Source organism: Metarhizium robertsii (assembly GCF_000187425.2).
Source record: "Metarhizium robertsii ARSEF 23 chromosome Unknown MAA_Scf_9, whole genome shotgun sequence".
NCBI classification, from domain to species: domain Eukaryota; kingdom Fungi; phylum Ascomycota; class Sordariomycetes; order Hypocreales; family Clavicipitaceae; genus Metarhizium; species Metarhizium robertsii.
The window spans coordinates 159,553-186,205 of NW_011942237.1; the positions used below are offsets into that span (position 1 = coordinate 159,553).

General features: G+C 50.1%; 7 protein-coding genes across 7 annotated transcripts; 3 read left to right on the forward strand and 4 right to left on the reverse strand.

Annotated features, from left to right (window-relative positions):
- Positions 1-2,633: 2,633 nt before the first annotated feature.
- MAA_01577 (amino-acid permease inda1) lies at positions 2,634-4,262 on the reverse strand (the record flags this gene model as incomplete). Its single annotated transcript, XM_007819575.1, has 1 exon — positions 2,634-4,262. The coding sequence occupies one exon, from the start codon at positions 4,260-4,262 to the stop codon at positions 2,634-2,636; it is 1,629 nt and encodes a 542-aa protein (XP_007817766.1).
- Positions 4,263-9,022: 4,760 nt separating this feature from the next.
- On the reverse strand, positions 9,023-10,337 carry MAA_01576 (Protein kinase, catalytic domain protein; the record flags this gene model as incomplete). Its single annotated transcript, XM_007819574.1, has 2 exons — positions 9,023-9,741; positions 9,824-10,337. 2 exons carry the CDS (start codon positions 10,335-10,337, stop codon positions 9,023-9,025), a joined length of 1,233 nt encoding a protein of 410 aa, XP_007817765.1.
- A 3,176-nt stretch (positions 10,338-13,513) lies between these two features.
- On the reverse strand, positions 13,514-14,799 carry MAA_01575 (YjeF-related protein; the record flags this gene model as incomplete). The annotated part of the gene is made up of 6 exons (XM_007819573.1): positions 13,514-13,616; positions 13,673-13,901; positions 13,959-14,055; positions 14,325-14,419; positions 14,597-14,705; positions 14,740-14,799. 6 exons carry the CDS (start codon positions 14,797-14,799, stop codon positions 13,514-13,516), a joined length of 693 nt encoding a protein of 230 aa, XP_007817764.1.
- A 362-nt stretch (positions 14,800-15,161) lies between these two features.
- Positions 15,162-15,570, forward strand: MAA_01574 (uncharacterized protein; the record flags this gene model as incomplete). Its single annotated transcript, XM_007819572.1, has 2 exons — positions 15,162-15,238; positions 15,303-15,570. 2 exons carry the CDS (start codon positions 15,162-15,164, stop codon positions 15,568-15,570), a joined length of 345 nt encoding a protein of 114 aa, XP_007817763.1.
- Positions 15,571-16,104: 534 nt separating this feature from the next.
- On the reverse strand, positions 16,105-17,907 carry MAA_01573 (Amino acid transporter, transmembrane; the record flags this gene model as incomplete). The annotated part of the gene is made up of 5 exons (XM_007819571.2): positions 16,105-16,775; positions 16,828-16,987; positions 17,044-17,624; positions 17,687-17,769; positions 17,819-17,907. The coding sequence occupies 5 exons, from the start codon at positions 17,905-17,907 to the stop codon at positions 16,105-16,107; spliced, it is 1,584 nt and encodes a 527-aa protein (XP_007817762.2).
- A 695-nt stretch (positions 17,908-18,602) lies between these two features.
- On the forward strand, positions 18,603-19,291 carry MAA_01572 (nuclear distribution protein; the record flags this gene model as incomplete). Its single annotated transcript, XM_007819570.2, has 2 exons — positions 18,603-18,828; positions 18,888-19,291. The coding sequence occupies 2 exons, from the start codon at positions 18,603-18,605 to the stop codon at positions 19,289-19,291; spliced, it is 630 nt and encodes a 209-aa protein (XP_007817761.2).
- A 5,479-nt stretch (positions 19,292-24,770) lies between these two features.
- On the forward strand, positions 24,771-25,804 carry MAA_01571 (Osmosensor, Mos1; the record flags this gene model as incomplete). The annotated part of the gene is made up of 2 exons (XM_007819569.1): positions 24,771-24,866; positions 24,980-25,804. The coding sequence occupies 2 exons, from the start codon at positions 24,771-24,773 to the stop codon at positions 25,802-25,804; spliced, it is 921 nt and encodes a 306-aa protein (XP_007817760.1).
- Between the last annotated feature and the right edge of the window lie 849 nt (positions 25,805-26,653).

Here is a 26,653-nt window from a genome sequence, read left to right on the forward strand (position 1 = left end):
GCCTTGCCTGTTTCGGATTGCACATCCACTCCCCCAGTCAATGTCTCGATTCAATGGTCTGGATGCTTAGTACAAATATTTGCTCTACTAGTGCCGAGTAGGCCAGCTTTAATACTCCTGGCTACGAGACAAAAGACATTGATTGGATATGTACATCCAGCCCATGGAAAAGTTTTCTGGTCGGAGTCGTAGGCTACTATCTCTTTAGCTGCTAAATGGCTCGTAGAGACTCACTTACCCGTTGGCAACTAAGCGGGCTTTTTCTCTTCCACTTGAGAAGATTGTACATATGGCAGAGGAGGCCCCACGAGCCATTTCGTAGCTAAAGAGATCCAAAACCTACTCCGTAGAATCCTCAACGTTCAACATCAACCGCTAGTTCCATTGAGTCTCTCCTCTCAACAGGATAGAGGCCGTCGCGGGCTCATGGGTCGATAGGATAATATCTTCTCCAGCCAATGCATCTGCCAAGCCTCGCCAAATGATTGTCAGATTGCCAAGCGAATCGCTGGGTGGATGCCACAAAAAGAAGCAATTTCGCCTCTTGTTTGCCCCAGCTTCGTCTTACACAACGCCAAGCACATTGCATCCTCATTTCCGTTTCGCGCCCAGCTTTGATGATCATCTTCTTCAAACAATCAAGAGGCCGGCAACAGCCCGTGCCTTGTCCCGACACGCTTCGCTGTGTTCCATGTTTCAGGCTCTATCAGGTAGTCCATGTTACATCGGGGTATTTGTGCCGCCATGTGACGATGGCACACATATTATGCAGAAACATGCTTAAAATGAGATGCCCGTTCCTGGACGGAAGCATCATGACTCCGGTTTGACCGTGCTCCGTACGCCGTCAACGAATTACTAGACTAGAGGCCATGGCTCCATGACTCTGTGCCCTCCTCCCTCGCAGGACCATCGTTGCATCACCACCATCACATCATCATGAACTTCATCGTGCACGAGAATATCAGAATCCACTCCCCTTGATGATTTCCCTCTCGGCGCACTAATAAACAGCCCCCGCCTACTTGCTTTGGTGAAAGTCGCCATCCCAACCATCTTCCACTTGCGCCGCCCATCAAGATTGCACTTGACTAGAGAACCCTGGCACTAGACGGCGAGCAATCTGTCGGCATTCTAGGACAAGACAGGGTTAATTGGTTAACCGGCTATTAAACCACTCCAAGCCCTTCCGGTCATGTGCCGCGCATCTCTGGAAGCAAAAGCAACGCATCTGAGACTCAATTTCGATCAGCGAGAAGCAGTCATCCAACCACGTAATATGTGATGTGCGCTTCAGCAAGCCCCGGGAAGAAATGGGCCTGTTGAATTTCAAGAATGCAGAGAAACTCTCCATCTAGTACTACCAAGGAATCCATGTGCTACAAGTCAGCCAAGCTTGCAGGCCAAACATGATGATGGTGTTTTTTGGGACAGATTCTACTTCGCCGATTGGCGCACAAGCAGACAATCACCGCGCACGACATGTCGGCTCTCTCGCTTCCAGTATTTTCTTGATCTATTCCCAAGAGTGTTCGGGAAGCATGAAATCGCCAATGAATATCCGCATCATGACAACATAAGCTGCATAGCAGTTGGTTGTATATGCCCGATCCATAAAGGCTTCTTCTCACTCCCAAATGCGCCCGCGCGCCACACAGTAAAGGAAATGCGCAAACATTCAATTCCACAAAGCTTCAACACGTTGTAATAACAGCAAAAAACGTTTATATTTAGTCCAATGCCCTGGATTCCACATTTGCCTAGTAGCCGTCTCTTTCGCAATCCCGGCATTGACCAATGCGCTCCAGTTAATCGCCGCGAGACAAGGGAACCCTTTGTGAAGCAGCATTGCATCACAGATCCCTAATCCGATGCCGGTCTCATCTGGAGGCGAAAATAGTACAATGTGCGTATTGAGATCTCCTCTCCCGTCGCGAACTTCAGCACAGAAGTCAGGATAACACGTCAAATTCGTAACGAGTCGTCGCCATCGCTGCTGTTTCAACAAAATGAAGCATGCTTGTTACTAAAGGTATTCAAATGCTTGACATGGGTCAGTCTTTGTCCGCAAATAGAGCCACTCGATCGGGTTTATGGACAACCCGTTTCCGCAGACACTCTTCCCATGGGCAACCTGGAGGATTTGATTTCAAGTGCGAACCATGTGTGTTCGTACTCCGTGTTAGAGCGCGCAATGGGGCCTTGCTTCGCATACACGCAGGGCGCCAAACTTGGTTCGATGCTCTGCATAAATTTCTACGTTTGGGATATGTACTGTACGCTGGAATGACGTCTTTTCCATTGGCTTGTACGCAGGTATCAAAGACGCGCAGGCGGGCCGCTAATAGTCCAATCCTCTTGTGCGACAAGAAAGATCACTGTGTATGTCTCCGAACACAAAAGGTAATCCGGACTTCGAGGATTGAGGAAACACATACATGAATTGACAGGAAATTCATCATTCAGGCACAAAACTATCCTGGGTATCAACTGCCGTTGATCATATGGTGAAATATACAAGTATCCCTGTAAATGACATCTAATCGGAAACAAAACTGACGCATCTTGCGATATTCTCAACCATATTTGCAACCAAACAACCTGCACTCGTGCCTCTTCAGGCACTTTCTCGTCTATGCAAGCCAGTACCATACCTTCTGCAACCAGTTCTTGGCGATACGCGGCTCTTCTGTGGCTTCCAGCTCATCCATCTCCTTCTTGCCTGTGATGGCATCGATCTGGTCGACTGGGATATACAGAGAGGTTCGGAACCAAATCTTGTGGCCAATATACAAGATGAAAAAAATGGGCAACGTAATGTATGCAGCCACAAAATTCTTAGCACTAAAGGGCATGAAAGTTTGGAATCCATTGGTAATTGTGAGGATACTGACGACGCCCAGTGTAGCATAAGTCGCATATGGCTGCAGCGGAGTCTTGTAGGGTAGGCTGTCGAAGAGGTTGTTGTAGATCATGGCACGGCGGAAACGCAAGTAGGTGATCATAACAATGATCCAGGCAACAAAACCGGAGATGGTGGAGATGTTGGTAAACCAGGTAAAGACTTCGGCGCCAGAGTTGGAAACGTTGAGATAGGCTAGAAGACCAATGGACCAAGTTGCAAGAACGGCAACCCAAGGAACACCGTTTCGGTTGGTGATGCGGAACAACTTGGGGGCCTGGCCGCTGAGTGCCATGGAGTAGAGAATACGACTACCCGAGTAGAGGAAGGAGTTTCCAGCTGACCAGGCCGAGGTCAGAATAGCTGCATTGATGATGTGGTTCAGAGTAGGGATGCCAACGTTCTGGATACCAATGACAAAAGGTGAGGCGCTTGCATCCGCTTTTTCGGCATTCAGGAGTTGAGGGTCGTTTGAAGGCACCATGATGCCGATGACGAGCGAACCAAGGCCGTAGAAGATTGCCAGACGCCAGACGAATCGACGAGCTGCCTTGGGAATGTTGCGTCGAGGAGCAATAGTTTCACCAGCGGCAATGGCAATCAATTCGGGCGAGGTGATGAAGGCGAAGCCGGCCGAGACGAAAGCATGCCAATATCCAAGAAAGCGACCAGTGCTGCCAGGCGCCTTGTACTCAACGAAGGCTCCCGGGTCTTTCCAATAGTGAAATCCAAGCACACCATCCGATTTGGGAGCGCCACCAAAGAAGATGACAATACCAAGAATGATGAGGCCCATGATGGTGATGAGCTTAATACTGGCAAACCAAAATTCAGCTTCGCCGAAGAAGCTGACCGCAATAATGTTGAGGAAGAGGATAACCGCCAAGACAATGGTGATCCATACCGCAATGTTGACGTTGGCACCCCAATAATCAATGATAATACCGGCAGCGGTGGCTTCGGCACCAATGAGGATGGCATAGGCATACCAGTAATTCCAACCAGCAGCAAAACCAAGACTTGGGTCAACAAAGCGATCAACGAAGTAAGGAACAGTGATGCCGCGCATTGGCAGATAGGTGACCATTTCAGCAAGGCAGTTCATAACGACCCAGACAATCATCATCATGGAGAGGTAGGCCATGAAGAGCGGTGCAGGACCCGTGGACGACAGAATACCTCCTGAGCCGATGAAGAGACCAGTACCAATAGCACCACCAAGGGCCAAAAACTGGATATGACGACTCTTTAGCCCACGAGCCAGCTGATCGTGCTGCTCTGCTAAGTTGTACTCGGCATTCTCAACCATTTGGCCAGCCTCCGAATCGTGAGTGGCATTTTCGTCGAGCTTCTCCATCATGATGGATGGGTGGCTATGTCAGACACGGGTAGCCAATGTTTCACACAGTCTCTGCTTGTTTCTGGCCGACTCCCGCGAACAATGGCCCAAAAGACTTGCGAATCTGGTGTGAGACCAGCAGGATCCAAATTGGGCGGCGACGTTGAGGTTTCGTGACGTTGTATACGCCAGTGCCAGACAATGTGTCAACGGCACCGTATGTCCGGGACAGGGACCCAGCTGGGCAGTTGGTCGGTATCAAACGGCGGCGCTAGGAGTGAGGTGGCCCAACTTCAAAGACCAACGTATTCACAATAACCCACAAAAAAAGATGGGAAAGGGAAACACTTGATATGTATTCCGATCCGGTGATGGGTAATCGATCAGATGGAAACAAGTGCGGAGAAGAAAAGAAGAGAAGTTAGGGAAGAGCAGTGATCATTTTTTTGAGGTGGAGGGCAGGCAGTGATAACTAACGTCCGTAAAGTGGGAAGGAGGTCTGGGGACTCCGCTAGCGGAAGCTAGGTCCTACCTGCCCAGTCTTGACACAGCCAAAGCGGGACACTTCAAAACGCCCCAAGGGCTGAATGGCTTGGGAGCTGCAAGAAAAACACGACACCACACAGCATCAACTCAATGCACAATACAGGATGCCCCGTCGGATGACGACCAAGTTGCAGGGCTACCCAAGCTGAACCCTGTTTATCTGACAGCAAGCCTCGAGTTGGTCAGGGTTGTGATCCTGTGGGGAACAACGCCGTCCCTGGCCAGGTCGCCACAGAATAGCGCAACGAATACTCCGAAAGCCACTCAGAAGGACATCAATTCGGCTGGTTGAGGCTGTGACATGCTGAGGGAGCAGGAAATTGACAACATTGAACGCCGATGTCATAATAGCGGGCGGGACGTATGTTCCGTACGGAGTACGGAGGACAAAGTATGTGAGAAAGAGGGCGGACACCTAATGCCAGCCGCTGACGGAACGTTGTTGGACCAGATGAAGTCAAGTTTGCCTCACACTGACAGCCTCAAGTAAGCACGACCAAGATGCAGCGACCTGACAGTCGTGATCTCAGCTACGCAATTTCAGGGTCGAGCCTGGCGAATCAGTTCCGAGAAAGTAAACCCCCACGGCTACGGCCAGAAACGGTCAATGAGAGAGGGAGGCGCAATCATCTGGCCTAGGTATCAATGGTTATCATTGTACCGCATACTATCGTAATGAGGCGTTTCTGGAACAGTCCCACCGTTTTCCAGAAGTGACCCAGCTCCCCCAGATGCTGAGCCAATACCCAAAGAGCACGCGAGTCGTACCACCAGAATCATCCTGGCATATCTTGCAAGCCTTCTTAGCTGCGGAGAAGTGCGGAGCCTATTCACGGCCCTGTTGTGGCGAGCCAGTGGGGATGGAGCATGGCAAGGATTGCCTAGACTCTGTGCTTATCTCAATTTCTCCAGGTCATCCGTCGAAACGAGCCTAACAACGTGGGCGACGGCCTGTCTCAAAACCGATGCCCACCCGCCACCGACGGAAATCCGAGATGCTTGCCTCGAGAGTTGGCATTTGTGGGCACGACAACGAGCCCTTATCTATCCCACAATACGGTCAAACATCTCAAGACGAAATCCATGTCCTCATTTCATATTCCGTCGTCCGGCTTAGCCTGTGGCTCCAATAGCAGCATCATACATAGCCTACTCGCAAGGGAATAGCCGGAGGGCGCAAGGCCACCCGCCATGGCATGCAGGTTCAATATTGGGTGCTGGTGGCTTGCACCGAGGTCGTGTGGATGACGGATATCCCGATGAGCCTTCATCTCAAATGGCGTTTGTGGCACGCACATGGGTGGCAGAGAAAACACCGATTACGGCAGGCTGCCGAGTGTTTTCTGCTCTCCCCTTAGCGCCGACGTCGTGCAATCCGTGACAATGACTCAACAATGGCTCCCCGACATAGTCCAGATATTGTGTGTCCACATCTTAATTGTCGTGAACAGGTATCACTGCATTTGGGGCGCCAAGGGTCACAAGTCGGCCCACCCAAGCCGAACTGCACAATGCAATTTGGGATTCCAAGCTGGGTGTTGCGTTTACAATAAGGGCTGCGTACTGACAGTTCCCACACTTTGCAACATCACCTCGAGTCTCCACATGACTGCTGATGCTCATGGCCGACACAAGCCGTCAGACCAGACGCCACCAGGGAGCGCGTCCCTGTTAACCCCAGCAAATCGTCCACACGGCCCCATGCTCCAGATTGAGGTTGAACTTTGACGTTGGGGTTGTGCGGCATAATCCGGTTCACTGGACGCGTTATTTTCAATGCAAGAGTGGCCTCAGAAGTGGTTTTTCGTGAGGAGGTGCTGAGCACTGCCGAGCACGGAGCACTCCCTGGTTCAAGACTGATCACATGGAGTATGTACATACATACTCCGCACTCCATACTCCGTATTTCCCCCTGGGGTTCCCCCGCGTGTCTACAGCCACCTTTATTCAGCTCATCACTGGTGTGCTGGGAGCGTGCAGGCGGTATTCTTCCAGAAGCTCGCCCACCTGTGGCAGCCTCGCGTGAGAGTCACTTAAAAGTCAAGACAAGCATGCTCTCATGCTCATGACGCGTTCAGCCTTACGGAGTACCTTGGCAAGCAGGCCCCGGCTATCGGCAATCACAGCTGGAATTCAACCGACATGTTTGCAAAGTCAAAGTCTCCCAAACAAGAGCCAATTTTGGTACCAGTCGCCTCATCTGCAACTTAGCCTCACTCCGGTAGACGTTCTATCTCTCCACCGCGCATGCTGCTTTACCATCCCGCCTCCACAGCCTAGAACAACTCTTCTTTTAAGGTTGGGTGGGTCTTGACACGATATTGCGTACTTCACCTTGCTCGGTAAACGATTTGTCAATGCAGTCGCGAGACGGGCCACAGGGACGGCGGTAGTTGAACCCATGATTTCCGAATACTAGTGCGATGCGCTCTGACAACCTACAAAGGTCCGACATGTGCCGGGCTGCAGGAGAGCTGCAACAGAAGCGAGACAATCCGGACGCCACTTCCACTTTCACGGAGAGTACCAAAATAACTTGCCATGACTTGCATACGGCATCAGGGCCCGTGACATGAGCATATTTCTATACCAAGCCCACTCAACGAAAGTATAGCCTCAGCGAGTGTCCGTTGAGGTCCTCACCGCCGGAATCGGCGGTGTGTAAGCCCCGCGTTTCTTCCTTACGCATAAATCCCATTGCTCTAGTTCCCTTGTCGTTGTGACTACCGAGGGGTCCGTTAAAACGACAACGCAATATGCAGGATTCTGAGGTATTATATGTCATTGGCTCGTTCCTGGGAGTAACCTGCATGATCTGCGTTGTCTGAGATCCGAAAGCAGCTCCACCATATGACAAGCTTACTTGGTAAAGCGATAGCATTGCAAAGCGTCATCATGGCCGAGTTTGAGAGATTTGAACAAGGATCCCTGCCTCGGATGGGCTTTTATATTACCCTCCCATGCCCTGACCGTCAAGATTCTTTCACAAAGACAATTGGTGTTTGACATATCAGAAATATCACTGCCTGCCATTTAGATGTGGTTGGGCCGCCCGCCCTAGCCATGTCCATTCAGCAAGCTCCCCCTAGTCCCGCCCATATCTAGACCATTCTGCATAAATATCGAATTTCCTCGCTCTCATGCTCATCTCAGACTTATCATGACTACTACTACCCTAAAGCGTTATCGGTTCGCATCGCATGCGTTATGGACAATAATAAAAAGACTTTTCAAGTCACCAGCCGTGGCCACGATTCATTGTTCTTCTGGACACGGTAAACACAGCTTATTACGGCATCATTTTACCTTGAAATGAGTTCCCAGTTCAACGCACGCTTTTCTAGAGCAATTCGTAGCTCATCACTTGCTCCAACAGCAATCTTAATCGCACAAGTGCGCTGCGTAAAGGTGTAAATGTGGACGATGATGCAACAGCCTGCTGTCCTCATTCTGGTGCCGGGTAGTCAGTCTTGAGTCATCAGATAACAGGCCGATGATTCGAGCAAGAGTCTACTCCGCCGGATCCTAAAGAAGGCACAGTTTAAGCCAGAGGAAATCTACATCAGGGAAGTTGTTCAAAGACGGCTGTAGCCTGTGCATACCAAGTCTTGAATTCCTCGCTGTTGACCAACTGGACCATGGGATATAGCGTTGGACGTATAGCAAGGCCCTAACGGCCCTGTATGTATGTCGTTATGAGACCCCTTTGTGCAAGATGGACGTTTATTTTGCAATGTGTCTAAAGAAAACGAGAGCCACGGCAGTTCATACACGAAACGATGTGCTACTAACAACTAGCTGAGCCCAGCGTGGATCGGCTTGCCTTCCGCCTTCAGCCCTGGCCTGTCGGTTCTTTACAACCTTTTTTTCTCGCTGTATTACGTGGTAATTTTACTCGCTTGCAGATGAATCTACTAGAAATGTCTTCTTATGAAAACTAGTGGAATACTAAACAACTATCTGAAATTAGAAAGCCTTTGTATTCGCAAAATAGTATAAGGAAAACCTAGATATAGTCCTGGTAATTAGCTAGCTTTTTTTATTTTTTTTATTAATAATTTAAAAAATTTAATATATTATAATATAAGCTAATATTAGTATTAAGAAAATTAAATTCGCCTTAAATAAGTTATTTTACTTTACTCTAGGCATTCCCTGTAAGACTAATTGAGAGCTGTTTAATTAGAAGGTGGTGATAACACTTGGAGGCCGATTACAAGGTATTTGACAAGTGTTCATCTCCTATTCACTAATTCGCTCGAGTCTTCATCCAAGAATGAGGCTGACCTCAGACGCTGTATCACCTCCACCGCCGAAAGGCGCTTCTCGGGTTCGTATACAACCATATCGTGGAGCAAGCGGACATACTCCTCCCGTTGATAGGTAGAGAGATGCACTGCCTCCTGGGTAATCCGGCTATCAATTGTCTTTTCGCTGCATTTATCTTCAAACCACCACTCTGGTTCTGTTGTGTCCTGTACTTGTCCCGGCTCGCAGTAGCCGTATTTATCGAAGTTGAACTTCCCCTTCCAGTGTTGGGGTATCGGACCGAGATAGCTCACAATCGTACCGATTAGGATCTCAAATATCTGAAAAACTGTGGGAAATAAGACCGCCTTTGTGCGAATCTGGTAGAAAATGCATGCGAGCTGCCAAATATCACTTTTAGTTGAGGGTAAATAGCCAAAGCAGAGTTCTGGGGGGGGAAAATCGATAGGAACTCCTAGGGATGGTGGCGGGCGATCTGTGAAGAAGGCTTGTCCGAAGTCGATAATTCGAATCTGAGTGAGCAAAGAGTAGTCTAGACCTGAGAGGTCGGGAGTCTGAATGACCTGCTTTGGAGCATGCGGTGAGCATCGGCCATTAGTTAACCTAAGGTTCTCGGTCTTGACAGGGCCTAGAAGTTGAGATACACGAGCTGGAGACATAGACCGAATATCTGGAAGCTCGAATACTATGTTAGATGCAGTGAGGTCTGCAATCATACGCTCATCAGTCAGCTGAAGCTAGCCTAGGGGTTGAGGAACTGGGCTTACCGCCGTGACAGACTCCGTGATGATGGAGGAATGCCATAGCGCTGGCAACTTGTTGGCACACCTGGTGTCGCATATTATTGGATAACGCCGCGGAAACATTGATCTTCTGTAGGCTTGGGCCGATAACAGGGAAAGTGAGACAGCAATGCTTGCCGTTAGGGCCAGAGATTTTAAACGAGTCATACAAAACCACCACGTTCGGATGCCCAGGGCCGGCGACCGTTCTGAGGTGCTGGAGGACGTTCAGCTCACCATAAGTGATGTCCACAGCCTCGGCACAAAGAATTTTCAACGCAAAGTAGGATGGTGAGGGCGCACATGAGCGAACTAACCAGACTGTCGAGAAGCCCCCGTGGCCGAGCTTGTGGATAACTTCGTACGCCCGCTCGCCATTGCAGATCGTGTCGCCAATGTCGACCGGATGGTAGCCGCCAGGTGCGTACTTCTCGACATCCTCGACGTATGGCATTCGCGGCTGGCAATACCGGAAGGGGGGCAATGTCTCTAGAGGCATAATAAATGATAGGAGTGATTGAAAGTGAGTCTGATGATAAGGGAAGCCGGTTTTATTCACGTTGGGTGTATGGACGAAGCTAGCAAAAGTGGAGAGCCCCGGGTCCTTTGTTTTTCTCTTCTTTTCTTGTTCCTTCTTGGTTTGGCTGGCCAGGCTGTTTTACTGTCATGGCCGTGCAACTTACGCCTTGACCAAGGCAATTTCCAGTAACGTTTGAAGAGGAAAAGATTGAGCAAAGTACGTTCATAACACGGGCACATTGCCTTGATTCTCGACGAATCAAGGTCCAAAGCTGAAGGAAAAGGCCAGCGGAGGCAATCTCATCCTTTGTGCCGTGCAGAAACACCATGAATAATATCTAACACACGGCGCTGATTGGCCGCAAATTGAAATTGCGGTTAACGCCATATTCATACATATTTCGACGTAGGAGCAAATGCTCCGGCATGTTGCTGACGACGGAAGGACGGTCAGTCTGACGGATCAAGCTCATGGCAATTTGGAGCCCTGGCGTCTTGCCCCGAACCCACATGAATTTCTCTCCGAAGCCAACAAATTGGCTTTGCGGGAAGATATCCTAGTTTCAGTGCTCCCGTCCGGCAGAGGGCCATGGCCTCCTCCAGTTTGCGCAGACTTTGGCCACGGGGCCAGGGGCAGCCTCGTGCATGGCGGCTTGGCGACAGTGGCTTTATTGCTGGCCCTACGCATATCGTGGCAGCAAGCAGTAAAGTTTTTGACAAGGTACCAGCCACATCTAATGACTCGGCGGGCGTCGTGGCGTCCCGGCGGCAATGTCTCTTGGGTAATCAGACAAGGTCTTGGGTAATCAGACAAGGAATGATGCGTGTTGGGTGGCCAACTGACAAACCCAAGCAAAATCGCTTCTGCCCGAGGGACTCGGCTAGGATTTCACTAGTGTCGGCACTCCGTAAGGCCACTCAGATTCAACTCCGAGGCCAGTCTTGGTCTCCACTGCGGCGTTGGTTGCCGGGATCGCCAACTACTTCAGTAGTTATGCGGGGCTTCAAAGAGAGGTTGAAGAAGTCAATTCCGAGTACGAGTAGGTTCCCCGTCCATCCAACAGGATAACGTGCAAGTAAAATGTCGATACGGAATGACCGCGGTCAACATGGACATTCTGAATTTCGCTCCATAGCCGATGGCAACTTGATTATTTTGTCGTGTTTCATTATGCGAGTCACTCATTGAGTTCCATGTCAACGGCAAATGTAGTCCATGGTCCTCTTTGAACCCAATCCACCGCCAAGGTAACCATAGATAATGCCACCACAGTGTCCGGTTTATTTTTAAAGACGGCATCTTTATTTCCGGAGTTTTCGGGCGTGCTGGTTCCCCAAGGCAAGTTTCTTTGTATAGTAGTAATGACAAGAAACCCAGCAACTAATGGAAAGCTTCTCCTTTTGTAGTAGTAGTTATTTTCCGGAGCCGAGAAGCTCTGAACGGTTAGTGGTTCGCCAGCACAATGGATCAATGTAGCTAAGATGCTCTGTGTGCGCCACAAGAAGGCTTGGGCCAGCCGCCTTGATTCACCCAACAGCCTATTATGCTTGAGATCCCAGCAACGACCCCATCACCGATTCATTAGCCAGTGGGTACGGAGTATCATATCGTAGTATCCCGTATTAGTTGTCAAGCTTGCTTTTAGACCCTTCTTTCAGGGACTTCGGCCGCCACGGCTATCTGCGCCGTAGTGCTAATCCCAGTTGCGGCCGAGGCAGGAGTCTAGCTCGTTGAGGATGGTCTTGTAGTCGTCTTAGTTACGTGCTAGATGAAGCGACACTTGTTGCCGGGCGAGACTTTTAAAATTTGTCGTAAACAGCCTGCCTATTCTTGTTGATTATCTTTTGAGAATTGCCGAATCCTGGATATGGAGATTCTTTTCGTCGGGTTTGCGTAACCAGCCACAACTTGTGGCAAAAGTCTCGCAGGACTGACCCCCTAGGCCCAACTAGTTATCCAGTCTGTCGATCATTGCGTGGCTCAACCGGCCCGGCGACCACTTGGCTACAACTTGGGCCCCTTAGCCTCCCCTGAACATCCCACCTATTGTTAATCCGAAAGGGTAAACGGGCTCATCCCTTTCGGACGACATGATTTTTTAAATTTTTTTGCCGCCTCCCACATCGGCCAGCTTGCCTCTCCTAAGCAGAAAACGGAGGGATAAAACGACCTTGTTGTTCTGGAAAAGCGGACCTTGTAGCCTTTCAGTATGCGCCGCCCGACCGATTCAGCCTATCACAAAAGAGATGGAGCTTTTGCTCCGGTCATTCACTGCCGTGCCCAGTTCGACCTGGATCAGATGTTGTTGCCCGTCCAGCAGTGCAGAGTGCGGGTGCTGCACAAGTTTTATCAGGTCGAAATGGCTCTTCTTCACCTTTCATGTCGTTCTTCTCTCCCTGTGGGAGTTTCGCAAGCTTCCCATCGGAGTCTTTGCCAGCCACCGCGGCGACGAGGCCACTGTACGCAGCAGGACCGTCATATACCCGTAGAGTGGTTGACTGGTTGAACCAGAGTCCCCCGTACCCATTCGTTTACCCATACAACTTCGGGCAAGGCTCGGACGGTGGCAACTGCTGGTGTTTCCGTTCCGTGCTAAGAGGCTGTTTGCTCTACCAATGCCTCCACCTATATCAACGTGGTCCTGACAGCTTGTCACTTCGATACTCGCTTCACCTGGAATCGGTCAACACGTGGATTGAAAGTATTTCTCCTCTTCTCGCCCTTGACATCTCCAACCCCATGTCAACAATACTCAAGGTCTTCCCTATCCATGATACTTGATCACCTGCTACACGCTGCGATAGGTGGTCAAGGTATTCTCAAGCCACGATAAATGTGCAAGGAGCATACGGCTGAGTGCCCAGTTTGCGGGAAAGAATATCTCGTCTATGTTTCGTTTTGCCATTCATTCCATCCACCGTTGCTGTTTTGCCCCAACGGCCTGATCACCATTCGAGAGAAGATGCGCGACGGCCAATGTCCAAGCCCCGTCTGTCCCAATAGTCTCCGAGGCGGTTGCAGAGTTATGTAACACCAATGCTTCAGAAACAAAAGAAAAAGAATGTACTTCAGCAAACCGAGGGACTGCCACAAGAAACTAAGGAGAGTTTATCATTGGCGATCTTATACACCTATGAACACTTCTTGTTTAATACTCAAAGCTTCTCACTTGTTATGGGGACTTCGACAATTTGATCCACACCAGGGTACTCTGGCACCTCGAAATCATATTTCTTTGCAATGGATGGCGAAACGAAACTTGTGGGCGTGTGAGCTCATTTGCCAGAACCGAGTCAAATCACGCTTGTACGTACCGACCACCAACAAAATGACGTCCCCTGAAGAATTTGACCAAGGGCTTCGGGGCCGTTAGACTGACGAGTGTGGCAGGCATGAAAGCGCTACCTACTCCAGACTTTGGAGGACCACTTTCGATGTCCCATGAAGACGGAGCATCAACTGAAGTAACTGGGACTTTTGTTTCTTCTAGTGCCTGGATGACCTTGGGGAACGGCTCGCGAATATCACCAGAAAAGTTGAATCCTGCACTAGACGTGTCAGTACATCGCTATGGCAATACACCAATGGCGACTATCGAACCAAAAACCGCATCCACAATATGATCCGTCGAGTCCACTGCTGATTGGAAGTCATCGACAAAAGGGACCTCGAGGTCTTCAAGCTGTTTCGCTAGGCGCTACGAAAACGAAGAGCGTCAGCACCATGATCACCCAGGATTTTTCTACTTGACCCCTATGCTATACAAGACCAGAGGGAGACTGGTGTTGCATTGGGCCCAACACCTGCTCGACAACGCTTTATAAGTCGGATAAGGGATAGACGGCATAGAAAGAGTAACGCAATTCAAAAGGGTTAAACGCATGCAGCCAGGGACGAGTGACTGTGCCGCTATACGATAATTCGGAATCTCATTCGACTTGATGCCCAAGTGCCAAGGCTTCTCACCTGGTACAGCTCGTTTTTACTCCGTTTGGGGTAGAATATGGTAGGTTGATATCCATAGTAGAACAAATGTCGAGCTGCCACGAGCCCATCTCCGCCTTGATGGTTGTTAGACTCCAATAATCAGTGGCAACAAGACTCGAAGCGACACACCATTATTTCCAGGACCACAAGCGACGAGGACTCGGCGGCCCTTATTCAGCGGGTGAACTCGATAAACTTCGGCAAGGTAAGGACCATGCTGTAGCCATGGGATGTTGGTGTTAATGGCTTACCAGCCTGGGAAACGGATAGGCCAGCAAGTTCCATCAGCTGGTCAATAGAAAAGGCGCAAGTGCTCATCAGCTCTTGGTCCAGGGCTGCAGCCGTTTTAGCTCCTAGAGTCTGCACACAATGTAAAAATTAGTATTGTCTCTACCCTCGAAGCCAAAGACTCCAAAGGAGCCAGTGCTAGAGCTGGAGCTACCTTGAGAGCCATATTAGATGATTAATATATTCTGAGTGTTCAAGATGACGATCAACGCGGATCCTATGTAGAGAGGCAGTCTTGAAGACGTAAAAATTGCCCAACATTCCTTCGTGCTCACTATGACGAAGATGTTGTTGGAGCGAGGCCACTGACATCACCAGGAAGGTGGGAGGTGGTCAACCTTGACAGCTTCCCCCAGACAGGCGCCACCGCCACCGCTGATTGGTCGGGGCGGCAAAACCAGACATCCGGCCAAAATTCCACCCAGAACCTCCTCTCAATTGAAACTCTGTGACGATACGTCCTTGCTAGCCAGCTCGCAATCCTCGAGTCCATTCCCAAAATCAAAAATCCACGACGCCAATTCCACCATGGTTGTCAAGATCCGTCTCGCGCGCTTCGGGCGCCGAAATTCCCCGTTCTACAATATCGTCGTGGCCCATGCACGGTATGCACCTGCCGCTCCCTTTGCCAACCGTCAATTCGACCTTTGCTAACGGGCAAAAACGCAGCACGGCACGAAACTCTCGCCCACTCGAGGTTCTCGGCACCTACGATCCTGTCCCCAAGCCCGATCCTTACGACAATTCAGGAAAGCTCCACAAGGATATCAAGCTCGATACACAGCGCGCCAAATACTGGATCGGTGTTGGCGCCCAGCCTACCGACACGGCGTGGCGATTGCTGTCCATGGTCGGAATCCTGCCGAAGAAGGTATTCGGACCCAAGCCCAGCGAGAAAAACGAGACAGTCGATGCGGAAAAGGTGAAGATTCGATAAGGAAACGGAGTTTTCAGCTAGGAAAGAGGGACCCTATGTACAATTATTGATCGCGTAATGGACGTATTGTATGATAGAAGGCGTGTCGAGCATTTAAGGCGTTGGCTTGGGTTATGAATACTTTTTTTTTGGTAGGAAAGTAGTAAGGTCAGATGGAAACATCTATTATCATGCGATTAAAGGTCTTCATCTCTAGAAAGTCATGGAAGTACGCTGCCACCGAGAGACAAATGAAATTAAAATAATTAGTTGAGCCACAGGTGTGAAAAGCGGAGAGAATTGATGATATCGCCTACCCCATGCCAATGGTGTATTATGCCCTCTAATTGCTTAAACATATACAAATAAACCTTGATCCAAGAAAAAACAGCCAGCTGCTTACAGCCTGCGCCAGCTAAATAATACCATGTCCGCCCGTCACTCAAAGAAATTGTTTGCTTTTGATTCCTTGGCCAGCACGCCGTCATGCTCGTAACTGCGGTATATAATCAGTCTTCATCAGGCACCCCTTTACCTATATTCCAATATTCGAGCCTAATGAGACGCTGCAAAAAATATGTTCATGAACAAGCATACGACCATGACCACTACGCCGTAAACGGCCAATGCAAGGGCAAGTTTTCTAACCAAGCCGTGGTCAAGGTGCTCCAAGTCCCATCGCCATTTTTTTCTCCAGCGCCACGGGCTGTGATTTAATAAATCGGGCGTGCTGTCCAGAGCACCAGCGCTGTTTCCGGCCAGGTGCGCAGAGTCCTCAATATCCGACAACCCTGAGTCTTCCATATCGTCGTCTTCTTTCATGAGCCGCTGGTGATACGAGCTCTCAGGGTCGCTTATTTTGTAATAAAAGAGGCCCGGTAAGATAAAACTAATGGACGTCGAGCCCGTACTTCCCACAAAGGCAAGCACGCGATCCAGACTGCTGACTGACAGGGCGGTAAAGTATGCTAGCGTTAAAATAAGGGTAGTAAGGAGTGCGAAGCGGGTGTCAGACATGGGGGCAGTGCCATGGTCACCTCGAGAGACCGTTGCCGCGGCAGATACAGATGATGATAGGCGGCCATTGCCTGACTGCGAGCGGCTTGGTCGCCATTTCAAAACCGCGTCTAATGAGGCGCGGCAAGGATGAACCTGAAGGGGGATGGAAAATAAAACTAAAATAACAATTGCGGCCTTGCCAATAGTCGACGCAACTCCAGTGGGGTCTGAATTGTATTAGGGATGGCTGTGAGTCAAGGCCATGGGAAGAGCACTTACACATTAAAACAATATTACCGACAATATCATTACCGAAGGTAATGTAACCAGTAATGGCGACCACAAGGTAGATACTAGCAGCTGATCCAATACTCAAAACAATTACCCTGACCATGCTTGATGGAGAGTTGTCCTTGATTTCATTAACAATTGAAAACATCTAACATCCAGTTAGCAGCGCGTACAAGCAGCAGTTTTCCCGAGAACTTTACTTACATTTTGATGACAAGTATAAGCGAAGACAACAATTGGTAGAGCACTCAATGTTTCGACAGCACCGGCCCACTTGATGACTCGAACATTGCTAGGGTCTGCGTGCGGATCAACTGCAAAGTGGTATATGACCAAAACGATGAGGTACCCAATCGAAACCAAGGCAACAAGACTGGTGTACTTGAGCGAATCAAGTCTCCGAAGAAAACTGAGAGGAATAACCAGAAGCATGAAAGCCGTAATCCAGAAATGACGGTCGACAAGATATGGGATATGGTCGGCACGACTGTTGAAACCAAGCATGACGCCAGGCATCAAGTCTCCGATGATAATCATGTATGATACGCCTACTCCAAAGCACTTGATAGCGATGGCTGCGTCAAAGACGACAGAGGCTTGTGAGTAAGTGATTTGCGACAGGGCAAAAAAGGAAGCAGTTCCACGATCCAAATAACGGGCGCATTTAGACTGCAGGTAAAGACCGAAGGCAGAGGTAAGGCCAGACCATATTACAAGTAAAACACCAAGCATTATTCCCATATGAGATAGGACCGAAGGCATCGCCAGCGTACCAGCACCGACAACTATAGAGCGAGCATTAGCGGTGACATGACACCAATGAGTGAACTGATAAGGGGGTGCGGACTCGTATTTAGTAGATTGACGATACTGCTGATCATCGAGGCTTGCCCGCCGTGACCGCCATCCTTGCCTCCACGTCGTCGTGTCCTACAGAAAAAGGGCATCGGTCAGTATTCTGCGACGTTGTGCTACGCACGTGAATATGGGTTCGATGGGTTCGCACCTTGGCATGTCGTTACGAGGTCTGGCAGAATTACCATCCGAAATGGTTGAATAGTTTGTCATAGCAGGCTGCTACTATGTCAACAACACGCAGCACCAGGTGCTGTGTGCGTTTCCTCGTCGTCGCCTCGGAAGTTGGAATCACCGTAAATCTGGGAATGACCAGCAGGCCAGTCTTTTCTTTGCCCTCCTCCCAACACCGTCCCGGCCGCCGTGGAGAGGGCGCTCGCAAATGCGCAGAGCAGTATGCGCAGGATGAGAAACGAGTGAACAGTCCGAATTTCTGGACTGGGAAATGCCAAGTATCGAGAGGACCGAAGAATAATCGACCGGCAGTGCGTTTGTTGAAGAGTTGGAAGGTTGGGCGGAGGAAGCGACATCGTTGGCCACCCGTCGGAATTGACGTCTATGTGGTCACGCCTCACGAGGCAGGGCTGGATTTGGCTGGCATTGGCTTGGCGTCAGTTGGCATTTATCTGGCTTAAACCCGCATGTGGCCTTTACCTGACTGGTTGGCTGGCTTTCGCTAGGACACGGCGTGTCATTCAGCGGGGCCTGATCAGTGACCTGTGCGGCCCACAGCCAATCAGCGGCGTGGTACGTCGAGGTGATGCTTTGCTCGGTTCTCGGATCTCGAATCTCGAATACGGAGTACTGGTAGGGTCAATTTAATTGCCACATATTTCTGCTCATCGTCCTAATAGGCACAGTCTTGCTCTCCAAGAAGGCTCCTGCAGCAACGATTCCTAACGATTTCAATGGCTGCTGCCGCCGACATGGACAACACCCTGGATCAGACGACACTTGCCACAATCAATCTCCTCGAGTCGCGTCTCCTCCGCCTCGAGCATCTCCTCCATGGCCCTGCGACATCACTCCCTCATGTACACAAAGACTCTGCTGCTCAGAAGTTGAAGGATATGGAAAGACGGTTTTCCATGGTCATCTCCCATTTCCGAGTCTACAACGAACTTCTTAAAATTTGTCAGTGTGCACCAAAACCACCCGCTACTATGTTATACACTGAACTGATATAAACCTAGACAAGTCTAATCCGGACCTTTTCCACTCCCCAGATGCCTCTGTACCACCATCTCAGCTGTCAAGCGACGCAATTCAATCCATCGTACTATCGCAGGCGCCTGCCTATTCCTCGGCGCTATCTTCCCTCACGGCTGTACAAGACAGCCCCATACCCGATCCGTCGGAAAGCGCATCTCTCATAGCCCTGACGGACAAGATGAAAGCTATCGAGGCAACCCAGATTGCACAATTGGCAGAAATTTCTGAGCTAAGACGAAGAAGCGAGATGGTCATCCGCGCTTGGTACGAAAATTGGGTGCTGAACAACTCCCAGTCTCTTGCTGATGTCGAAACACGGGTGGAACGGATAGAGAAGCAGATTCGGCAGAGAGAGCGGGCTTTTGAGGACGCGAAGCAAATATAAGCCAATACCAAATCTGACCTGGCTTGGTTAAAGCAGACCGCAAGATGGCTTGCATCATAATAGGTGGTAGACAATTGCGCAATGGCCTGCCGGGATCACCATTGGGAGTTCAATTGTCAAGAAAATTACGAGGAGATGTTGAAAGCATTCATGATACCCTGCATTTCTGAGGAGAGACTATTGTCAGCGACATAGCCCTGCTTCGATGGTTACGATCTTATGATAGTACATGGCTAAATATCAGATCAGGCGGACTGGTCTAAACTAGAGCCTTCAAACCATAAACTGTCCTCTTTTCTCATTGGCTGAAATGCCCAGCATCAAGACTGGGCCTGGTTCAATGGAATACTACGAAGAGTGTATCTCAAGCTCAGCCCAATCCATATCCCTCGGTGTGCCTTACCAAAGCAATTTCGCGCCGGAAGCAATGCTAGTCATTAATATAGCTTCCAGAAAGGAGTATTAAAGTGTATGTTAGGGATTGGGGATCGTCGAAACGCGTTTGCCGGTGACCAACTCTTGGGCGTGAATCCACAGCCATCCCCGAGACTTATCCCTAGGCTCCTCCGTCACCACCAGATACGATGAAAGATTTCAATTTAGAGATGGGTAAATCCGGAATTCTCGTCATGACGCACACACAGCGTCTCCGTAACCACCAGTTTCACATACCAATCCGGCATCAACCATGTCCGCGTTTCAGGTCCACAACGACACTAGTAACACGCCTCAGGCGGTCTTATCACTGAAATCCCCGGGTCGGACTTTCAACTGTACCCCATAGTACTTGCACCATCCCAAAGGCCGATGTCCCGGTTGTGGTTGACGGGTGAGAGTTACGAAGCGTGCTGGTTATTAAACTCAAGCACTCGTGCCTCCTTCCACTAACGGGAGTATGTATAATTGATCCCAGAAGAATGAGGGAAGAGAAGGGGGTGAAGAAGAAGCCGTTATGATTAACGGTGCCTCGATGAAAATAGGTGAATTTACAGTGTCGGCTAGCGTTGGCTTACTATCGAGTATACAGCAATGTTCTATATACTACGTTACGACATGACTTGGGGATCATTTGTCCGTTACCCCTGTGCGAATCGAATGAGTCCCGCTTTAGAACAACCAAGCACTAAGTGCTGATGATACCGGCAGATAGTCTGCAAGACAACGGTAACCCGGACCCGGGGAAGCCAAAAAATAATGGGGTATTTCCGGGCGATGATACCGGTTGCGAGTGATTGACTTGTTAGCCATCGGGGGAGCTCTGACAGCACATGTCTGTGTGACGTCTCCGTCGAGAGTTATGCCTCTAGCAATCTCCAATACCGTCGAGACCATGAAATATCCCCATGCCCACCCAAGCGTCTTTCGAGTCATTGCTCTCGACGTGGGGGTACAGCAGATCAAACCCCCAAATCCCAAGCAAATCAAGTTTGAGTGTCAAGTGCTGCTGAGGACTATTGCCGATTTGCTGAAACAGCACGTTCTTCAAATGTAGTTATCACCTAGGTATGTAGGTTCTGTGCCCAAGATGAGCCGGTCTAAATGTTACGTGCTCAAGAACGACTGCTTTGTGAGCAGCCATGGCGGAATTTCGAACTTATGATGTAGGGTTAATCTATCATTCTAGACTTCAAATCGGCCAGTACTTACAAAATAATTATAGTCTTGTGTTTTAATTTCTTCATCCTAGCATTCTAATGTGGCTCGAAGGCTGAACTAACAGTCTGATAAAGCGAGATAGCAGAATTCTAGGTTCTATTCTGCAAAAGGGGCCCCATGTCATTATAAGCAGTGAATCGACGATGTGGATGTTACCGCAGTACATGGAACCCGTACCTCGGCATGAATATGGCGCTATTGTCGAAGTCAATACGGTCGGATCTTGTTTCGCACCATAAAACATGTTCATCTAACCCCGTCGTCATCCGGCCTCGCCGATGGATGATGTTAGGGCCGGAACTAGACAGTCATCATCCACTCACGGTACTGCGCTTGAGCTCATCTGTCGTCGAGCAACGAAATTCGGGAAATTATTCACTGGACCAGTAACATGGTTTCAACAAGAGAAGCTCCTGTGCCGACCAGAGGGGAAGCATGGAGAATGAGCAGGGCTTCGGTAGTGCCCAAGCGCCGTCTCAAGACAAAAACTTTCGAACCCACAGCCAAGGACAACTTTGAAAAGCGCCGTTTCAACAAAAGTCAACAAAAGAAAGTGGATCGTGGATATGAGCTCAGGCCACGGCAGGATCCGGCCGACCTAGTACTACGGAGTACAAAATATTATGTCTGTTGATTCGCCAGCCAGGCTTGATCTTACTATTATTAATTGGGGTCAAGCTGCTCGTGTGATAGATGTCTGGACGGAGGGCCTGTTATTTGATGGGCTGTCCGCAGGAAACTAGTAGTGTCTGATCTAGTTCGTGGCTCGTTTTCAAGCCTCCTCTTAACATAAATCCTTAAACAATACCCGAGGGATCGCAGAGATAAGGCCTTATATAACTACCAATTAGCCAGCTTCTTGAATTCTAGGTTATAGCTTCGAAGAGTCGAGCGCCTAAATAATAGTTATCTAGGTAGTTAACATAGTGCTCACTTTGGTTCGTCCTCATGGGCCTATAATGCACGTGGTATGGCGCAGCGAGGATTGACAACTAGCGAGGGTGACCGATCGGTAGAACCACATTTGTACCCTAGGAGCTTTTGATCTTCCAGGGTTTTTTTTAGCGTCTGACAAGCTAACAGACAGGTCGCTGGTGTTTTCCTTCTGGGGATCCGGCAATCGGCTCTTTGTGGAGGCGGTAGGCTCACAACTACCTAGGTAGTCCTACCGAACGACTGGTTACGGAGTGTTTGAAGGGGGGAAAGAACCGCAGGTAGTAAGTACTGCGTAGTCCGATTTCATCAATCTCTTCAGACATCTGCCGGGTACGTATTGTACAATGCAACGAGCACGACAGAAGCAGTCACCAGACACGATGTCTTTTGACGGCCAGGCCCACCACTCCGGTGCTGAAACGCTTGCTTCCCCTGGGTCTCGAGCAGGGGTCATGGCCGGCATCAACGGAAGGCGGGGAGCCTATCATGAGCTTTGGTATTTTCGTCCAGTCGCTTAGACTGGCAGTAGTATCTCAACCTCTGTCGCGCATTAGCAAAGCGGTGCTAATCAATCGAGGGTTCTGTGGGAATCGACGGAAAGTGGCGCCATTCAACCGTTGTGCTTGGGCATCATCTGTGGGTTTCGCGTGCCTTGGACCACATCCCATCGAGACGCTTACCCTGGATCATATGTTGGTATTTTCCAGCAAGTCGCGCTGCAATTGAATGTGGCTCTTGTTTCTGTGCGCGTGTGAAAGGAGCGCCCAAGACCAAACCATTTAGCCAGCCCGCGCGCTTTTGGTCACGCTTTCATCTCGTTAGCATTGACACAGAAACAGGCTACAGCAACTAATTCCTTGCTCCTACATTCCAGTGGGCGGCGCTGGGTATTCCGTACTCGCGCTCCAGATAGTGCCAATGCCAAGGACAATCCGTTGTTCACACTCGTTCATCTACTCATTCCTTTGCCCGCCACCATCCGGTAGGCGCGACACGGACGTGGTGGGATCCGAAGAAACGTAAACGCGGCGTTCGTCATCAGTGTATCAAAGATGATGTAACAGGCGTGTTGCCGTGGCATGTTGGTGATGCAATGACGTCTAGCTTTCTTATGTCGAAATAGGATTCCATGGCCCATTACTCCAGAGGTCAATCGTAGTCATTCCACCTCATGGACAGCAAGTGGACGGGAAGGGACAGCCGAGCGTCTCTCCGTGCCTGCCAAGTTGTGCACAACACCGCCCCTCGCCCCTTTCCCTTCGCGCCTTCCGCAAGCTGGCAATGCACAGTACGAGGGGGCTATGCATCCGTCGTCCAACCACCACGGCACCTTCACGCCTTCACACCTTCAATTCAGACGATGCGACCCTGGCCGTAACCCTGTTTCCATGCAGCCACGGACTCAACCCCCCATGCTAGCCATCCATCGCCAACCATCTTGCTAAAGAATTTGGTCTCTCTCTCATGCGGCTGGTTGGCTACTAGTCTTTCCTTTCGCCTTCATCCGATCGCCCAAAGCCTTCCGTGTCTCTAGTTGTCGACCGTTGTCTCTGCTTTGGCTTCCCCGTCAGTCAACCGATCAAGCCGCTCCGTACTTCGCACTCTGGAACACGATGAGAGCTAGCCTGCACCGCCACTCAAATATCCTTCCCCCCCGACGTGCCTCGACGCTCCTCAACTTGCCATAATCAAGGCCTGCCACGCCAAGGACGCAGCCCAGTTTATCCAGCCGTCGGCCTGGTGTTTGAAGCTCTTGGACCATCACACCACATGCACACACCCTTGTGTCCCGGATTCTGTTACGCATGCCCTTGACTCCGGGTTTACCTCCAATCCTTCAACAATTGTATCACTGCCGCTCCTCTCTCGCTTCGATTTCCTCCTTTCTCGCTGCGTCTGCGGCCTTGCTTCAACTTCAACCCGTTCATTCCTACTTCTCATTCACTCTACGGTTAGTACTTTCGACCTCGCCTCTTCGCATCAAAGCGCATCCCTGCAATCCACGACCAACAAACTCCACCGTCCTCCTGTGGCGCGAATTAGGCCTTGTCAATCTAACAAGGAACAGCACCTTGAGTCCACTTGAGCACGTCGAGCACCAACCTCTGCCACTGTCGGGCGCACCCAGCCATCGGGCCATGTGCTAAATTTGCCAGTCGTCTTCCATACACAGCAGAACGGAGTCTGACCTCCAATACCTTTGCAGGGAGCGTCTCGTCCACCAGGTTGGCAGCCAAAAGACTGGTTTGGTACTCCGTAATACGTGGCTGGCACGCCAGAAAAAAACCGAGCACACGCTCCACGAAAAGCCACGTACCGCTCCCCGCCGCACCTCGCGCGCTCTGTCGAGGCAGACCAGACGCCAACACACCTGGACAGACGCCCACGGACACTGGTCACCAGTGCCAGACTAGCCTCTGGTCCCAGTCTCATTCTCCAGCAACGTTTTTCTTCTTTCCATCCAGTCTGCAGCCTGATCGACCATCGCGGCTCTTGATGACCTTCGCTTGAACGGCTGCCAAATCGCCAATTTTACTCTCTACTGAGGGCTGTTGCTGCTCTGTCACTCTTTCCCCCACGACTTGCTTCACCTGTTTCGATTCTCCTTGCGGCTGTGCCGGTCCGGTCCTCTTTGGCCACTTTTGTGCTTGGTCTTTGTCTTTCCCCCAGTCTCGCATCCGTCCGTCGCCCACTCAATCAACTCGTCCGCCGGTACCTCTCTTTGCGCACTCCTTTCCGCAGACCAGATTCCCTGTCGGCTTCTTGACACGACCAACTTGTCCCTCTTCGCGCCCACGATTCATTTCCGCCGTATTTCGCGATCCGAGTCGCTGTCTCGTTCCTTATGCCAGGTTACGCTTCGCAGTACTCTCCGTCACTAGTGAAAATGGAACACTCGCGGCCATATGGTGGCCGAAAGCGAATGTCGCTGGGCAATATTCTTGGTGATCCTTTTGCGTTGGCAACCATCTCCATCTCTCTTGTTGGTCGTCCCACACTCTCATGAATTTTTATTTTGCCATGCCTCATCAACGTCACTTCAACACGGCGCTTCCTCGTAGTGGCATGAACATTCACTAACAAACGCGTCAATAGCTTGCCTGGTTTATTACTTTTATTTCGTGCGTCATCGCCCAAGTTCAGGCCAACAAGAATAAGGGACTGCCTGACAAGGACAACCCCGACGGTAACTTCCCTCCATTCGCTTGGTGGGCTGTCGTTTACAGCTTGTTCCTTATCGTTGGTGTTGTAATAGTGGTCGCCAGCGATGCTATCCAAACATACCACGTTGCTGTTACCGGTTATTTGGCTGGAGGTATGGTTCTGGTGACCTCTGGAGTCAACTCCCTCGTCTATTCCAAGAACGGGGCTAGAGAGGCCGCGGCTGCTGGCTTCATACTCCTGTCCATGGTCGTCATTGTTTGGATCTTTTACTTCGGCTCAACGCCTTCTTCAACACCGCGGGCATTCTTGGATTCATTCGCGCTGTCCAAGGACTCCGGTGCGATGCATAACCAAGCAATGAACGGCTATGGTGGTACCGGCCGCCCCGAGACATCCAACTCTGTGCAGCCGCCGCAGATGTATACATCTGCCCAGCTTAATGGTTTCGAGAACCCCTCACCCGTCGGTGGTGCATCTCAGGCTCCAACTGCGCCCACGATGCCAACATATGGCAACAACACGATGCAGCCGAACAACAAGTCCAACGATGAAGAGGTTCTCCCTCCCATTGATTACCCATATCAGGCCAAAGCCATCTATAGCTACGAGGCCAATCCTTCAGATGCGAACGAGATTTCCTTCAGCAAGCATGAAATCCTGGATGTATCTGACGTCAGTGGACGGTGGTGGCAAGCCCGGAGACGGGGTACTAACGAAATTGGCATCGCTCCTAGCAACTATCTCATCCTATTATGAGCTAACGACGAGGAAAACACACAACGCACGCACACTCACCAATCTTTTCATACAGCGAGTATGTCAAAAGATATGACTTTGGACGAACAATACCAATTTAATATCGTCACGCCCAACCTCTCGCCCGTTCAGTGGATCGCCAGTCACAATCGGACTTGGCTGGTTGATTCGCTGTTATTTCATGTAACGCCTTAAAGCGACGACTGCGGAGCATCTGATCTCTCGCGCCTGCCTTTCACTTTGTGTCTTTGCTATTGATGTTTTATTTTATCCTTTCGCAAAACTATGGGTTCCTGGGCATGTATTGGATGGAGTAGATTTGGACGACTATCCCACGCTGGCATCGGCAAGAATTTCTTCTGCCACATCAGCCTTGATTAGTTTTCTTGATTTCTGTTGCTCACTTTTTTTTTATATCTTGTTTATTTTCAACATGGCTGGTGTTCTCGACAAAGGGTGGACTGGTCCCATGATGGTTCAGAACGTACTGTTTTAGTAGAGGTCCGACAACGGGATAGAGGTTCTTCGCCTCACAGGAATGTCGTTGTAAGACTGAGGCCGGGAATTATGGAAAGAGCGAGGCGAAAGAGGGGGCTGGTGCGACATGTGTATATTGTGAGGTCGCAATAGTGATTTGAGAGAACTGGATGCTTTTCTAGCTGGTGGGAATATCTAGTCCATAGGTCAATAAAGCTGAAGCGACAAGTCAGCACGTTGTAACAAGTGCAAACGTCTATGCTATGACAAATTACCCAGATTATTTCCAGACAAGGCCGGCGGAGCATACTCGCACTCTCACTTGTGCCCCTCTTCCCCATAATCGGGGATCCCAACGATCGTGAAGCGGGG